Genomic DNA, 18,162 nt, shown 5'->3' with positions numbered 1-18,162 from the left:
GGTCATACACCTGAATTATATTGTATATATTGATTTAAATATCTATAAATATAGCTAAATGCCTGCAAATACTGTCCGCGTGGCTATATCACATCCCAGGTGTCGTCACACAAAACACGTCACACGTCACACAAACTGTTTGCCAGCAGCGTGTCCATGATGACACGAGTGTCATGGAATTGGCATAGTGCAGTGGTTCCCAAACCTTTTCATGTCAAGGACCCCCAAATTGACACTAATTAGCCCGCGGACCCCCATTTGAAAAGATATGCCAGGGATAAGAGAAGATTTTTACGGCTCTAGCAGAGATTCTCGACCCGTTTAATTTCAAGGACCCCCAGTTTGGCATGCATTAGTCTACGGACCCCCATTTAATGGCATTTCTATCTCTGGGACCCCCAATTTATGTTGTAAAATCAATGTTAATTTAACTCTGAGTGTTCAAATGGGGGTCCGTTTGGTTCCATTTGTACACTCTCAGAGTTACAGATTCATAAGGGTCCATTTGGTTCCAAACTATAATTTAGCTGGGGGCCCCCTGGAACTCCATCCAAGACCCCTGGGGAACGACTGTCATAGTGAGCTTGGTACTGTCACGATTAAAAATTTAAGTTCATAATAAATTGTCACATTAAAACATTTCTAATGATAACGAGAAGTTAACAACATTAATGGTACATCACTGCCAGTGGTTGTGTGCCAATCTGGAGGATTTCTCTGCTGTTTCCATTGCAGGTTGGACCCATTCACCGTAAGTGGGCCACAGAAATGTGGAATTGCATGCCAATGTATAGCCTGTGTGCGTTTTCTCCAGCAGAGCATAATTACTTACACATCCTGGATGAGACATAATGGCCATTGGTTGATTTACAGTTGGTTCCATTTTGTACACTGTCATAGTTACAAACATGTACGGTTCCATTTGGTTCCTATAACTGATTTTGCTGGGGAACACCTGGAACCCTTTCAAGGACCCCTGGGCCCTGGGAGTGCCCAGACCTCACTTCGAGAACCACTGATTTAACGGATGCATATAGTTTGTCCAGACACCAGCCACCAGACGCAGACAGTAAATTAAGGTTTTAAATGACGGACTGACAAATTAATACAGACTAGTAGTAAATAAATAGACAGAGTAGTTTGTAGCCTATAATATCCTCTAAGTCCACTCACCCGTTGACCCACTCAATGCCACCAAGTGCTGTGGCAGACTGAAATGTTGTCCAGCAGGGGGAGTGGTTTTACCAGGCTACAGTTCACTTACCTTTATATTAGAGGGTATGCACGTGAAATGAAATGAAATGAAATGATTACTATATTTACCCAGGGTATCTGGGCTAAGCTCAAGAACTTGTTTCCAGCCAGGCCCTGCTCATAGAACACATTTCATCGTAGTGGTTCAATGCCTTGTTCAAGGGCACTTCAGCGGTGGTAATTTTAACGTGTCGGACCGCTGATTCGAACTGGCGACCTTCCGGTATCAAGACCGGTCCGCTATCCGTTCGGCCACCGCTGCCAATAATTGTACCTGGAAGTTATGCGGGAACACCCACTGAGTGGCAAAAAACTACTTTCTGGCCTTGACAGCCCATTCATCCAAACAGAAAAGTCCTGTCTGATTGCATTAAACAATGTAACTTAAACTCACCAACATTGCAGCTGTACGAAAAGCTTGAATTATCCTCTTTCTATCTGCAAAGTTTTTGTTTCATAAAAAGTTATGAGCTACTTTCTGTCAAGAAATGCCCTGCATTTGATTATTTTTCTAAGTGTCAAAGTGCTTGTTTTCAATAACACAACATTTTGCTGCCTCCTGCATTATGTGACATTTAGAAACAGGTGGGACGCCGGGCGGTTGAGTGATTTCCAACGAGCGCTTCCAAACTCCAACACTCCATGCTGCTCAATGTTTTGCCACTCAGTCTAGATGAGGGGGGGGCGTTTCCTGATGGGAAAATCATGCATGTGCATACTCTCAACATCGCATGCAGTTCAAGCCATTCTCCACAAGAGGGCGCAGCGTTCCCTCAAATCTATGACCAGGAAAATAGGCCATTCGGAATTTCATTCGAGGTGAAGTAATCACATAATAAAATAAAATTAATTCATATATTGACCTCAACTTTGCATCTCATACAGGAACATCATAAGATTGTTCACGTTATGAATGTGTGCTTGCTTGTATCATGTTGTGAGCAAAGAACAGATGGATTCCCTTCTTTGTCTGTCTCCAGCTCTAGTAGTTGTTGCCGGACACAGGCCCTTACTGTACTGTACCTCAGCGCATTTATCTGAGGAGTAATAGCCTAGTAGCAATCTGGGCCTCAGTGCACTGGCTCTTGCTTTGATACAAGACGTATGACCGTATTGATCCGAGACTACAATAGCTCATTTATTACTGCACTTCAAATAGATTATTAGAAGAACAACTAATTGTGATTACAAATTCTTTAAATTCATTTTACAGACTATCAGGGGAGAGCGCTCGCATTAGCCTCAACCTGTCCTGGGTGAACCACCTTTTTGATCATATCATTAGCATAGCAGCCAGCCCCCTCCCCCAAATTAGTTTCAAAATGTTTTATCTGAACTGCCTAAACAAAGTGCCCATGCCCCCGGAAAACAAACAAGCAACACAACACCAACACCAATCAAACCAGCCAATACATTTACTTCCACTCCACTACATCTCAGAGGCAAATATAGTGGGATCCATCCATCTTCAACCGCTTATCCGTAGTCGGGTCGCGGGGGCAACAGCTCCACATAGAGCTCCAGACTTCCCTCTCCAGAGCAACATTAGTGACTTCCTCCTGGGGGATCCCGAGACGTTCCAAGGCCAGTGAGTCGATGTAATCCCTCCATCTGCACCTTGGTCTGCCCCGGGGTCTCCTCCCAGTGGGACGTGCATCGAGGACCTCCCTAGGGAGACGCTCGAGAGGCATCCTAACCAGATGCCCGAACCACCTAAGCTGGCTCCTTTCCAGGCGAAGGAGCAGCGGCTCTACTCCGAGTCTGTCCCGCGTGACTGAACTTCTCACCCTATCTCTAAGGGAGATGCCAGCCACCCGTCGGAGAAAACTCATTTCGGCCGCTTGTATTCGCGACCTTATTCTTTCGGTCATGACCCACACTTCATGACCATAGGTGAGAGTACACTGTAAAAATTCTGACTAGGTTTTACTCAATTAAATTGTGGCAACAGTGTGACATCTAATAACATTGAATAGAATTCAAGCTCTGAAAAATGAGTTATATGTACTAGATATTTGTAGATATTATTCTTTGAAATTGATTATTTTCTACTCATAATTTGACTGGATTCTGATAGAAATTGATTATTTTCTACTCATTATTTGATTGAAATTGATTAACATTTACTAATTATTTGTTAGAAATTGATTATTTTTTACTCATCATTTCTTTGAAATTGATTTAAATTGACTAATTATTTGTTTAAAATTGATTATCTTTTACTCATTATTGGATTGAAATTGATTAACAGATTGCTTGGTAGACAGAGAGCTTTGCCTTCTGGCTCAACTGTCTTTTCGTCATGTGGGATATAGTGGGATGCGTATCGTTAATCTGGTTTATCTGAGGAAGATACTCACCCCCAGCAGATGATGAATATGCTCCTGCAAAACGCTACCATAATTGGAGCTGAAGCAAACTACAGTATAGTTCTTCTCCATCTACCCTTTGCTTTGTTGGTGTACTGTAGAATATTCTGCTGCCACTACAGGGGGTAACACCCCCAAATTGATTGATTGATTGATTGATTGATTGATTGATTGATTAATTGATTGATTGATTGATTGAAAAGAAAATCAGTTACTTTTGGACGACACCATGAAAAGCACACAACTTGTTTACATAAGAGTCCACCATTTTCAATTCATCAGAATATTTAAAGACAAATATACACTTCTTAAAAAAAAGAAAACAGGAAATCATCATATAAAGACAGTAAAAAAGGAAAACATGTCGCCCGGGCAGGGGTCTCGATGCGTTGCGCCGGGGCCGCTTCTTGGGGCGGTGGCCCTGCCGCCTGGAGGGGGGGGGGGGGGCGGTTGCTGCCTTTGAGTGGAGTATGCATGGGTCTGCTCTTATTGTAATGATTTGGTGCCTGTGATAACTGTATTGTCTGCCTTTTTGAGTGGTGTAAACCACTCCTACAACTGGCTTTGTTAGTCTGTCTGTCTGTCTGTCTGTGCTCAAAAAATGAGCATGGTTGCCACGGTCACCCAGTTCACCCGGGTGTGATTTCATTACGTCAGACATTACGTCAGACCACAGCTGATCAGGCTATATGAGACCTTACACGGTCACCCAGTTCACCCGGGTGTGATTTCATTACGTCAGACATTACGTCAGACCACAGCTGATCAGGCTATATGAGACCTTACACCACTCAGTTCACACGGGTGTGATTTTTTAATATATGTATTTATATACTGTATGGATGTATTTCCTGAATGGGAGTCTATAAAAATTCAAGAGCCACTTATTGTCATTATGGTTCATTGTCCTTGCCATGTCTTTGTATATTCAATCTTTTTATTTATAATAGTGTTGTGCCTGAGCTGTTTTTCTTTTCTTTCTTTTCTTTTGTTGTTTGTTATTATGTTCTTGTTGTGTAATGTCTGTTTGTTGTCTTTAAATTTGTTAAAACCAATAAATATACTTTATAATAATTAAAAAAAAAGGAAAACATGTACAGAGGAAAAAGGGGTGGGGACTCAGACTTTATTTATGGGGGCCAGTTTCAAATTGCAGCCATCCATATAGCTCATTCAGAGCGGTTTTGAAGGAGTCAAGGGAATACATGTCTTAATGGTTGTTGGTAGAGCATTCCACATTTTAGTGGCATAGGAGCAAAATTTATTTAATATCTTGTTTGAGCCGCATCTGGGGTGCATGTGGTTTGTTGAACTCCCTTTGGTGTTGTGAGTGTGTACTTTGTTGACATTAAGGACGTATTTAGACAGGTACACTACACGGGTATCTTTGTGTTGTATCGAATCTTGAAGACCAGACCCATTGCAAGGGGCTGTACTCTGTCGTCAACCCTAAACCATTCCAGCCTATCAAAATGTGCAGGGGTGAGGTGGGTTCGTGAGTGAGGCCAAGTAGTAGCCTGACCAGTTTGGGAAGTCTGGAGCCTTGTCTTGCACAAATTAGGCTCAAGAAACCCAAGGCAAATAAAAGTCTGGGTAGGTTTTGTTCATACAACAGAACTTTCTCACTCCCTTACGGAGCTATGTGTGTGTGTGTGTGGGTGGGTGGCTGGGTGGGTGCGTTCCTGTGGGTCTGGAACTGTTTGTACCTGGAAAATATGTAAATTACTATAAATGTGTCTTTTATTTTTTGGCAACACTGAGCTGGAATTTATATAACCCCGCTGTGTCCCCTTCCCAAGTACAATTCCTCATAGGCAGCTTTAAGCCCATGTTAACTGAAATAGTAGCCTACAGTGTTAGCAAATGTTTCTGTGTTTTGCTCTGCATATAGACATTGTGACTGAGCAGCAAATAGTCTAAATTCTGTATGCCCCCCTTCTGTCTGTAATGCATACGTGGTGTAAACATTAATTAAAATAACTTTGGGAACAACAGTTGTAAGGCAATTGAACTTTTCAAAACAAGTGAGCGTTGCCGATCCATAGGTCCAGAGCCGATATCCTGTTTACAGTGTAGACATTGTAGAGTGAGGCAGCTTCGTGTACAAGTACTTCTCCCAAACAAGACCTTCATCCCTGGACATGACGCTATAATACACGATATGTCACAGTGACTTACCCCCAATCCGACCCTTGATGGACGCACAGTGCCAACTCTGAGGCATTCGCTCCCATTTTCATAGACCTTGGTATGACCCGACCAGGGAATCGAACCCCGACTGTCCAATCTCAAACCAAGAGATGAAATGTCATGATTGTTCCTTATTGTTCCTCTGCTCTGATGTTCAACTAACAGATGAATGTTGGGAGTTCATTCAGAGCTATGCCACCATTTAACTAAGTAAAGTATAATTATTATTAATTGAATTCCACCAGCCATGGACAATATATAATGTAATTCAATTATCTTTTGTAACAGGAAGTACACTATACACAAACAGAGCAAAAGCATTACAAGCAGATAAGCTTACCCCCAAACTGATACTTACTGTATTAGGTCGCAGACCCCCTTTTGAAAAGATTTGTTGTAACTTAATACTACTAGTGTATCTTCCATTGACCCCCTGGAACCTCCACGGACCTCACTTTGAGAACCACTGGTATAAAGCTGTCCATGCCAGACTTGTCTACTCAAATGTAAACAAGAGCCGGTGGTAAGCTTTCATTTGTTTCATCAGAGGCTCAGTCCATTAAGTTAGAAGGAGCACTACAGGATATGAGAGCGCTGTTTAGAGGAGAATTCCTTCAAAGTCAACAATGGAAACAATGGTGGAAAAAGATGTTGTTTTTCGGCTGTGGCAAAGTGTAGATAGATGTTTAGATTTTCAGTGGCATGCAAAAGCCCTTTGACCTGCACGTGAATGGTCAGGTGGAAACTCACACATGCAGACAAGCACACATGCATATACGCACGCACCCCACCCCCCACACACACACACACGCACGCACGCACGCACGCACGCACGCACGCACGCACGCACGCACGCACGCACACACACACACACACACACACACACACACACACACACACACACACACACACACACACACAATGGGGACAATATAGCCTGAATTCCTGGAAAAGAAATTCCTGGATAGGTTACAATGTAAATGATTGAAAACATATGTCCACTTCTGATTAACATTCATTTGACAGTATAAACCACTGAGAGGCTACACTGAATGAAAGCGGCCCATTATTCATGCTCACTAAAGTATTTCTGACCTTTTGATTCTGTTGGGGTGGTTCTTCAGATGCTTTTAGAGTCAATGAAAGCATGAGTAAATGTGGCTCTTTGTTTATGAGACTGCATGGCCCTGGAGTTTATCAAATGGATAGCGGTTGGCATGTCATAAACACTAATGCCATATTCGTTTGCTGTTCATATTTGGGACCAAAAAACAGGAAAGTACCTCTTAACTGTGCAGAATGAGAAATATTTGGAAAAGAACAGTAATTTGTCTAAAGAAATGCCATGTCGTTCAGAGTGCTTGGTGCTTTATAATGGCCGTTATTGTTTTTAAAACTCATTTGTATCTCTAGAATGTGCTTAGCTCCTGACATGTTACTTTCCATGTTTTCTCTCAATTCTTTGTACTTATTTTTAGCAACATTTGACATCTGTGTGAATGGATTAGCGTGCCAGAAACACAAATCTGTCAAGTTCCTATCTCATCTATAATACTATGCTATTTTAGCGTCAGCTATTTCTGTCCACAAAGCCAGAAAGAGTAACACAAGAGATCCAGATTCACATAATTTATTTTCAGATGGAAGTACTCAAAATGGCAAAAGAATTCATTGCATACATTCATTACAATGAAAATGACAGACACACAATGGCATACTGTAGTTATAACCACATTAATGTACCCAAACCACCTATGCAAAAATCCACAACAGCATTAATGGGGTTAAGTTGAAAGCAATGTGATCCACCTGCCAATCACACCTTGTCTGTTGGCGCAATGGAGCAAATTACGTATTCAATACTGCAGTGCACACTGAGTACAACACTCGGTGATGTAGTGAAATACCACATTTACAGTTGAATGTATTCATAGTCCCAACATAGCAGGCACTGTGTATGTATGTTAGTTTAACATCACTTTTGACATGGTGCATTATACTGTACAGAGATTGATTCACAATGACACCATCATAGCGTTGCTGTCAGGCAAAAACTGTTACTTTTCAGGGAATGGTTAAAAAGAACCTGTGTTCCGATGGATACAATGTAGTTATTATTTAGTCACAAGCTCTTGTTGATACTTCACCCCACAGACAGACTTAACCCATTTCAGTTACACTCTCAAAATATTATCAAACACATAAATCTGTCATAAAGCTATCAAAACATAGGACCTCATGTGCAGGTGAGGTCATACACTCATACACAAGCAATGCAATTTCATTAAACTGACTCGATGACATGATATGTAAAATTTTGTGATTACACCACTATGTGGTGTTTGACCATACATCAAATAAATATGTTTACAGTATATTTGCTTTATGTGTGGTCTTCTTGTGCTAAGATGTGCAGAATAGTGTAAATGTTTCACTTAATACTGACAGTAAAGTGTTCCAAAAAATATAGTGCTTTCATTGATGGCAGACAATTCATTGCAGTCCAACATAGTACTTGAGATGCATATTGGAAATATAAGGTCCCAAAAAAACCTTTTCCAGGGAGGTGTTGTGGATTACCACAGACACATGTCTCATACCAGGCATAGTTGTATCATCTCTGAGACAGAACCGTTGTTGAAGTGCTGACATTCACATCCATAATGTCACATCCATTAATATAGGCCTATCTTAGCATGTCCTTAAACCCCTCCAGTGAGACGGCTCCATCCCCATCTGTGTCCCACTGCCGAGCCCTGCCTAACTCCACGCCGTCTGCCTCCACTCCCAGTCCCTCCAAGTCCTCTTCGGAGCTGCAGGCACTTCGCCTCATGCTGCGAGAGAAAATCCTGCGTCGCGATTGGACGCTGAGATCCAGCAGGTCAAAAGAGTCGGAGGAGAAGAGGCTGTCCTCGCTCACCACGCTAGGCGGCCGACTAAAGCCCCCTTCCGTACAACCGCCACTCCCCAAAGGAGCTCCCTGGAGGAGCCGCTGAAGCGCCTCGGGGAACACGATGGGGGCCGACAAAGACGACAGCTGAATGTCGTCGGGGAGGTCCAGACTGCGAGAGAACTTGCCGTTGCGTTTCAGAATGCCCTTCCGTCTCCTTACCGCCTCTGTGCACATGGTGGGGTTGTCGTCGGCTCTGAGAAGGGAAGTGTTCAGCTTGTAGTCGCACAGGTCGCCAGAACCCTCGCCGCCTCGTGTAGTCAACCGAGAGGCCCCCCTCTCCGGAGCAGAGGCGTACCCCGACTCCCCTCCGTACAGGTTCTTCAGGATCCCTTTCTTGGGCATCTTGGAAGACGGCTGGCTGAAAGCGGAGGGCGGCAGCAGGAGGGTCGTGGCCAGGACATCGGGGAGTGCGTGCGGGTTGTAAGGCTGAAGAGGGCCCTTATGTGACGGAGAGGGAGGTTTTTCTGTGTTGGGTTTTGGAAAAGCAGAGTCAAAACTCCTCTGGGGCTTCAGGATGCCTTTAGGTTTCTTCCTCTCCGCACTGGAGCTTCTGGCAGACCCAGCGGCAGCAGTTACGGGAGCCGTGCTGGCGCAAACCGTGCCGGAAGGGCCCCGCGCCGCGGTCTGGGGAATGGCGTTCTCCTTGCGCGACTTCCTCAGGCTGGGCCCCACCGCGCCACGCACCCTCCCTCCTCCGCCGCGGTCGCCCTTCAGGGGGAAGCTGAAGTAGAAGGGATGAGCGGCGGGGACAGAGCCGGCGGAGGACGGACGGGCGGGGTCGACCGTCAAGCTGCTGGTGGCGGCGACCCGGTTCTGCCAGTCGATGTAGCGGGCCAGCAGGGGCGAGGGGCAGTCCTGGTGCGGGGACGCGGGGCAGTCGCACACGCTCTCCTCGTAGCCCCAGTTGACCCACCAGTGGTTGGCCACGTCCTCCACCGTGGCCCGCTCCTCCGCGCGCACCGTCAACAACCAGTCGATAAGAGCACAGGCATCTGGAGGGGGCGGAGTTTACAGATCAGCAGTGTTCATTTTTACAGCAAATTCTGATTTAGTCTTAGTCTTATTCTTTTGAATAACACACCATTTAGGTTTAGTGATTTAGTCATCTGAAATTGTTTAGTCTTAGTCAATCTTAGTCGACTAAATATCAAAAACCTTAGTCTTTTAGTCTAGTCAATAAAATGAACAGATCAGGTCAGAATAAAAATATTAACACCTGGAACATCAACAGGCAAACAGGCAATACGAATCATGGGCCAGATGTCGATGAGATGGCACCACTGTGCTATTTTAACACACTGGAGCCAGCTATCAATGAATTAATTATTGTAGCTTCTGCCATGCCTTCCATTCTCAGTGGACTTGCTTAAGGCAAAAATGACCCCAGGTCCGTGAACCAGAACTGCAAGCCACAGATCACATATCTAAATCATCCAAAACAGCCACATGTAGCTTAGGGCCTACATTAATCAATATACAATTCTAACCGCCTTAAGACGTCTGTAGACGTCCTAGGCCTCCTACGGTTTTATTTGACGTCTTTAGAACTTAAGTAGTTAATCCATTGAGGCCTGAGGCCGATTCTACAAATGCCTTCTAAATCAGTAGTTCTCACATTTCAAGATTTTGAGATCATGTAATCCTGGACACTACATTCCCTCTGCCAACCTGGGGAGAGCAACGGACTGACCTCATGCTTCCTTCTATGCATGAGGAGTCCAAGCAGCTTCTTTTCACCTGAGACATCAAATGTTTCTTTTGGGAACCACTGTAATATATGGGCGTACCTGAGGGGGGGTTGGGCCTGCGGTAGCGGCCTTGGCTGATCTGCTCTGTCAGGGTTGCATGGCAGGCACCATCAAAAGGCATACTGCCATACACCAGGGCGTAGAGCAACACTCCTAGTGCCCAGCAGTCCACCTACCACACACACAAACACACAAACAAACATTTGCAAATGAATGCTGTGGTATAGATATTTGGCTTGTGATTGAATGCCACTGCTCTGGCTGTATGAGTGGGAATGAAGCGGCACACACCTCTGGGCCCTGGTAGGGCAGTCCTTTGACGATCTCGGGAGAGGCATAGAGCGGGCTTCCACAGTAGGTCTGCAACAAAGCGTCTTTTTGGAAGTGGTTGGAAAGGCCAAAGTCAGCCAGCTGCAGAACAAGAGCCAGAGAGAGAGAGAGAGAGGGAGGGAGAGAGAGAGAGAGAGAGAGAGAGAGGGAGGAAGGGAGAGAGAGAGAGAGGGAGGAAGGGAGAGAGAGAGAGAGGGAGGAAGGGAGAGAGAGGGAGATAAAAATTCATGATTTACATGATTAAATGGAATAGCCTATCAACTGGCACTTTCTGAAATGCAGAAACCAATCCAGACTACATGTCTACTGCTAGGAGAGGTCCTGATATAATGGCCTAATTAGTCGCTCACTGTAACACACACACACACACACACACACACACACACACACACACACACACACACGCACACGCACACGCACACACACACACACATGTATGGGCACAAGTGCCCATACATGCACACACGTGACACATAACAAACATAAACAAAAGTACCATAGTGCAGATTCCTTTTCAGTGAGTATACACCACAAACCATATGGCAAGAATAAAACCAACAAGAATCCAAAGCAGTTCATTTTAACCCATTCAAACTGGGAAAGCATCTGTCATTTTAGATGTTTGCGTTGGCTATTCATCAGCCTCATATAGGTCTTAACGGGTCAAAAGGGCCCAAAAATAGACGGTGTGGTCAGCTTGGGTCATGTCCGTGTGAGTGAGGGGAGAGACTTGGGGCCATGTGTGAGTGAGGGGAGAGACTTGGGGCTGTGTGTGAGTGAGGGGAGAGACTTGGGGCCATGTGTGAGTGAGGGGAGAGACTTGGGGCTGTGTGTGAGTGAGGGGAGAGACTTGGGGCTGTGTGTGAGTGAGGGGAGAGACTTGGGGCCATGTGTGAGTGAGGGGAGAGACTTGGGGCTGTGTGTGAGTGAGGGGAGAGACTTGGGGCCATGTCTGTGTGAGTGAGGGGAGAGACTTGGGTCATGTTTGAGTGAGGGGAGAGACTTGGGGCCATGTGTGAGTGAGGGGAGAGTCTTGGGCCATGTGTGAGTGAGGGGAGAGACAAGGGGCCATGTGTGAGTGAGGGGAGAGACTTGGGGCCATGTCCGTGTGAGGCCAACCACAGGCCAACAAACTGTCATGTAATGGCACAGCCACTCCAGGCTGCCAGAGCCACAGGCAGTCAGTCAACTCTGGACCGAGGCCGACTGACTCTATCTGAAGTGATTATTAACACGCACGCTCGCACACTATCATCCCCCCCCCCCTGAGGTGTTGACAGTACCAGACACATGACAGCTTTATTTCCATGTAACAGAGAGGCATGTTCAAGAGCAGTGGCGGTTCTGTGAGGTACCTCGCGGACGGAGGTTGACAATGTAATATATACAACTCATGTGTGTTGATGGTGTATTTATGTAAGGTGACTATGATTACTGAAGTAGAATGAGCCAAGTGGAAGTAGAAGAGTTGTGTGGTTCAACAAGACAGCCTCCCCTTCTTCGCTACACCTAGGAGTAGCCTTGTATAATAGTGTGTGCGCGTGCGTGCGTGCGTGCGTGCGTGCGTGCGTGCGTGCGTGCGTGCGTGCGTGCGTGCGTGCGGTCTGCGTGCATGTGTGTGTGTGTTTGTGTGTCGTGCAGTGTAAATTCTTCCCTGGCACCAGCGCCAGTCAGCCGACCAGAGTTAAGCCCGCATGAGATTCAGCCACTCATTCCACCGCTCTTGGATTCTTGGGTGAGACATTCTTCTAGGCCAGAATGCCTGTACACGCATAACTTTACACACACATAACTGTACACACACATAACTGTACATGTGTGCACACATTCATAGCACAACAATCACTTTCCCTTAATCATATAATTCCTCTGCACTTGGTTGAGAATTTTACTGGCTATTGTCAGACTATAGGATCTCTATTGTCTCTATTGTTTTGCAATGTATACAGAATCCTGGAGCGGAGGAATTATTAGACCTCTGGTTTATATTCTGATGAGGAATGTTTATAACCCATTGTTTCTGTTTATGATGATGATTATATTATTGTTAACCACATGAGCCTCAGCATCCTTATTCTGGGGGGGTGACATTATGCAAAAATTGAAAATCTACAAGTTCACAATCAGTGTTTCCAGGTTTTGTGAGAGAAATAAACAACCAGGTCTATGAGAACATGCCCAAAAGAAGCAACTATAGGCCACAGACATATATGCATCGGATATTTGAAAATAGCAGATTTACAGATCTAATCTATTGTACTGCCGATTTTCAAAAATAATCTTTGGGGAAAAAAAGTGGAACATTTTATTTTAGAAACATCTTAGCAACACAACTCTCATCAAAGAGTGTCCATGGACAAATTCATTAATTTGGGGGTCCTTGACTTGAACATGTTTGAGAACCACTGGAAGCAAGCCCAAATAAGCAACTGCACTTTAAAAACAATCCAAATAAATAAATAAATAAAAAACTATCAATATTTACAAGCGACTTTACAGAAAAACAAATCCCAAAGTCACGTATAATAAGCAGACATGGCAACACTGTTCACAATGTGACGCATACTGAGTTTGCAGATCAAAGTATATAGAGTTTAGGTGAAATGTGTTTGTTTCTGAGATGAGGTACAGTCTTCTTCTTCTTTTTTACCCAGTAGACTAGAGGAAAGTTATTTAAAGGGTTAGTTCAGATTTTTTGAACTTAAGCTGTATGAAATACTTGCCATTAATATAGTGCTTGCAACTGTATTGATTGAGTCCCGTGGTGGGAGTTCTGCTCTGGTTTTGGTGAAATATTAAGTAGTTCCGGTCATTTTGTGGGGGGCACTGGAGGCCACGCAGTAAAAGTAAATTAATTCACAAAACGAACGTCATTTGAATTGTTGACATATTTCTACAATATTAGCGCATATTACCCCTCTATCACATGGAACAATTTTTTGGGCGTAGTGATATGGACAAAAAAAAGCATCTAATATTTTAGACATAGGTCAACAATACAAATGATGTTAGTTTTGTGGATTCAATTACTTTTAATGCGTGGCCCCCTGTGCCCCCCACAAAATGACCGGAACTACTTAATATTTCACCAAAACCAGAGCAGCACTCCCACCATGGGACTCGGGCAATCAATTAATACAGTTGCAACAACTATATTAATGGCAAGTATTTCATACAGCTTAAGTTAAAACAAATCTGAACTATCCCTTTAAAGCCAAACCACAACCTCCTCCATGGATATAAAAAAAAAGAAAAAGAAAAGAATAAAAGAAAAATACCAGTTGCTATGTGACCTTCAGTTTGTTTCACTGCAGCTTCTCAAACCCAATCATTTTTATCAGTTTTATTTCTTTAACATTTCATCCCGCAATGTCTCTGCACTGAATGCCAGGTGTCATGGTCTGTATTCTAGGGCACTGTCTGACACTAACATAATGGGCAGTATTATGCGTGTCTTAAGTACCAGGTCTTATTACTTAACTTAAGACCTGGAGGCGTGATCAATGCCATTTGGCTATTCTGAGTGGCCAAACAGCATTGACCATGCCTCAGGTCTTAAGTTAAGTCATAAGACCTGGTACTTAAGACACGCATAATACTGCCCAATGTCTCCTGCAGGAAAATCACATTTGTGGCCTTATATTCACTGGTGCAAAGTTTAAGTAACTATACATTTACTCAAGTACTACTGTCTGTACCCAAGTACAATTTTGAGGTATTTTTACTTTACTAGATTTTTATATATTTGAAAACCTTTAAAATGGGACATTCTGCATGATGAGTACTTTCTACTTTTGGTACTTTACGTACATTTCGATTGACCTTTGTACTTTAAATGAATTCTGGACTTTTTCCACCACTGTTCATATTCGAATCAGACTTTTATCAAGTCTGATGATCAGCAAAAGAACATACTGTACGTGGCAACTGATTTCCGGTAATAAGATTTGAATCACATTATTTTGTGGGTTGAAATGCGATTAAAAAGAAATCTGATTTCTGTCTCACTCTGGGCACATAAACAGTTTCCTCGATGAAGCGCTTTGTGAGAATGTTGATTTGCTATTTTCAGTGAGTGACACACACTGTCATACCACAAAACATTACTCACACCGTCATGTCCTTTCGTCATTACCACAGCAACCAATGCAGATATAGGTCAACGATGTCTGAATAAACAAATCCGATCTAATCACTTGCAAATAAAGAAAATAATGTGCGAAAGTCAGTCATAAAGATCAGATCTGAGAAACAGTTTGCCTGTTAGTCCGAACAAAGCCTAAGTGCCTACATCAAGTGTTCCTAAGCTTTTCAGACCGACCCCCCCAAAAGTAATCGTCTGGGGACCCCAACCCCACTGGGGGTCCCGGCCCACAGGTTGAGAACCATTGGCCTACATGACACTTTTCTGCTAGCATGAAGGCATATACATTATCCCTGAATTCCACTGAGGCTTATTAGTCCTACAGTATTTCCTGGTGTGGTATGTGCTGTGAAAGGCAATTGTGGTAAGACTCCGGCATGGAATGAACAAGAAGCTGCCGAGAGAAGCGCACGCACGCACACACGCACGCATACACACAGGCACACACACACACACACACACACACACACACACACACACACACACACACACACACACACACACACACACACACACACACACACACACACACACACACACACACACACACACACACACACACACACACACACACACACACACACACACTGTTTTCTTTTGACGGACAGACGGAGCATACTTACATTAACCCACCCCCGATTGGCCCAATTGCCTTTTAGATTCCGTGCATTCCCCCCGGGCCTTGTATCGTACCCATATAAGGAGTGGAATGACCAAATAAGGCCAGGAATGACCCCTGGGTTTTGTTATAGGACCTGGCACAGTGTTTTTTTAATGCCGGTTCTGAGTGCATGCCTCGACAACACATTAAACTTATTCTGGGGCTAGTATTGAATTCCAGTACAATGTCATGAATGTGAGATTTGTTTGCGTTTTATGTTGGAGCTGTTGCCAGAGGTTACCGGTTACCAGATGCAATGCTAGCATTTTTTTTTTTTTCCAGAACATGCTTCTCTTCATGTTCTATGGAAATGACATGCAGACCCAGGCTGCATGCACAAAGCAAACGCATGCATACACAGACACACAGTCACACACACACTTGCACCAATAAGAAAATAATGGAAATAAGCTCTCTTATACAGTATTATGTTTATCCTTTTGACGAATGTGTGCAATTGACACGTCTGTGCATTTTGATTCTGTCAATGAAGACGTCAACCAATCTAAATGTTATGATGGTTCATCTTACCTTGACATTGAGTTCTTCATCCAGAAGGATGTTCTCTAGTTTGAGGTCTCGGTGAACAACACCATTCTGAAGACAAAAAAAGAACCCACACAGAAGAGAAGACATCAAGTCCTGCTCGGAATCTCTCTTTCTTGTTTATTTATTGTGCCACTTTACGGTAACAGACTACAGACACATTTCTCTTGGCATGAATAAGACTGCATGGCATGCAGCATGAACTCAGACTTGTGTGTTCCGTTAGCTATTCTCATCAAAGGCTTTTGGTATCTTTGCAGCGGCCAGATTTTTTGTCAATTATTCTTTCATAACCATTAACATTCCTGTCCGATTTCATGGCCAGAGCCGCGTCTGAATGTCTTAACATTGCAGACAGCACCAAATCGTTATGCGCGACGCTAAGTACCAGGGGGGCCTCTTGTTGCTTCCCTGATGACGCTGTGAAGGAAACGCTGAAGTGCAACAACGTGGGTCAGATGGGAAGGAATGTCTCTCTCTAGTGTCATCTTTAGCTTTATTTAGAACAAAAGGGACAGTAGAGAGAGAAAGGAATCCAAGCTGGGGAGGGAGGGAGAGGGACCGACACGCAACACAGGTCACGTTGCGTCAACGTTGCCAACGTTGGTCTAATGATATGTAATGTCAGTGGTTCTAAAACCTGTTCAAGTCAAGCCAAGGACCCCCAAATTGATATGTATTTGGCTGCGGACCCCCATCTGAAAATGTGTTGTTGTGCCAGGGCCCCTCGAGAAGAGAGGATTCATGGTCAAAAAAAAATAAATCTAAATCTTCTAAACATTTTCAATGTTTTTAAAAAGTAGCAGATATACAAGTTTACCCTGACCACCACCCACCCTGAAGGCAGCAAACTATACTCTCCATACAAAACATGGCTAGTGTTTTAATGATTGTGCTTAAAAAGATTGTGATGCTATGTTAACTACTTATGCTGCTCATACTTGCCCTGATAGTCTCTTCTACAAATTATTAATTAATTCACTGTTATTTCACCAGATAGAAGTTAGGCCAATGAGAGAACGAAAATGAACTATTCAGATCATAGGTTTCACTCTCTCCACTGATCCCTCTCTACAGTATCACACAATTTTATCTGACTAAAATTGTCTCATATGGGTGTCCGTGACATAACATATTTTCAAATGGGGGTCCACATTGAAATGTCTGAGGACCACTGCTGTAGGTGCAAGGACCACCCATACATTCTAGTGAATGATGCAGGGAGAATCTTCTTCAGTTGTCAGTTTCACATACTAGCTTTGTGGCTAATGAGCCGGAACAGTCCACTTTCTTTCGCCAATTACACCCTCTCAAGATCTATCAAGTGAAGGAAATGACCCGCGACCTTTAGAAATGCTTTTGTACATGTATGTAAGCCTGCGGTATGCGCCGTGTGTGCACAGTGTGTGTAGAGTGCAGACAACTGTTCACTTCCCCCCCTTTCCCTCCACTCCGCCTGATTTATACCTGGCTGCACACCGCGGTGTCCGCACCACACAAAAAATATCGGATTCACAAGCTCACAGTGCATCGCACTGCAATGCGTTGTGAGCTCGTTAATCCACTATTTATGGTGTGCGATGCCGCTGTGCAGCTACGTATACGTCACCCTTAAGGATAGGAACAAGACAGCCTGGCTCTGAATAATGTTCCTCCTTTTTCCTGAGGCCCAAACACTTCCTCCGTGAGTCCAGCATACCTCAGAGGCATCTTAAATAATTCATTCACGCCAAAGCTTTCATGTTCTATTCTGGAACACCGTTTGAAGCCAGCTGGGCACACGAGAAAATGCACAGTCCACCTCCCTGCCTCAGTGGCTGCCGCAGAACCACACTAGTGGTTTTTACAGTCATGTGATGTCCAGCTGGAATCCGCACCCACATCCCACACACATTTCATGTGGTACTTTGACGGAAGGGAGAATCGGAATCGGAAATACCCTGTTGGTCTAAATATAAGTCTAAGTT

General features: G+C 44.0%; 1 protein-coding gene across 1 annotated transcript in view; it reads right to left on the bottom strand.

Moving 5' to 3' along the window:
- Positions 1–7,462: 7,462 nt before the first annotated feature.
- The window catches only part of LOC306914370 (NUAK family SNF1-like kinase 1), a 26,481-nt gene continuing 15,781 nt past the window's right edge, over positions 7,463–18,162 (bottom strand). Inside the window, exons 4-7 of the mRNA XM_079491365.1 lie at positions 16,181–16,246; positions 10,806–10,925; positions 10,554–10,686; positions 7,463–9,758 (exon numbers count right to left, since the gene is read on the bottom strand). Of these exons, the coding sequence (XP_079347491.1) occupies positions 8,500–9,758; positions 10,554–10,686; positions 10,806–10,925; positions 16,181–16,246 (1,578 nt within the window). The 3' untranslated portion in view covers positions 7,463–8,499. The remainder of the gene's footprint in view (positions 9,759–10,553; positions 10,687–10,805; positions 10,926–16,180; positions 16,247–18,162) is intronic.

This window comes from Electrona antarctica, assembly GCF_951216825.1.
Source record: "Electrona antarctica genome assembly, chromosome: 2".
NCBI lineage: Eukaryota > Metazoa > Chordata > Actinopteri > Myctophiformes > Myctophidae > Electrona > Electrona antarctica.
Note: the sequence above shows the minus strand (reverse complement) of the source record. Positions and strands in the feature narration are given on the sequence as shown.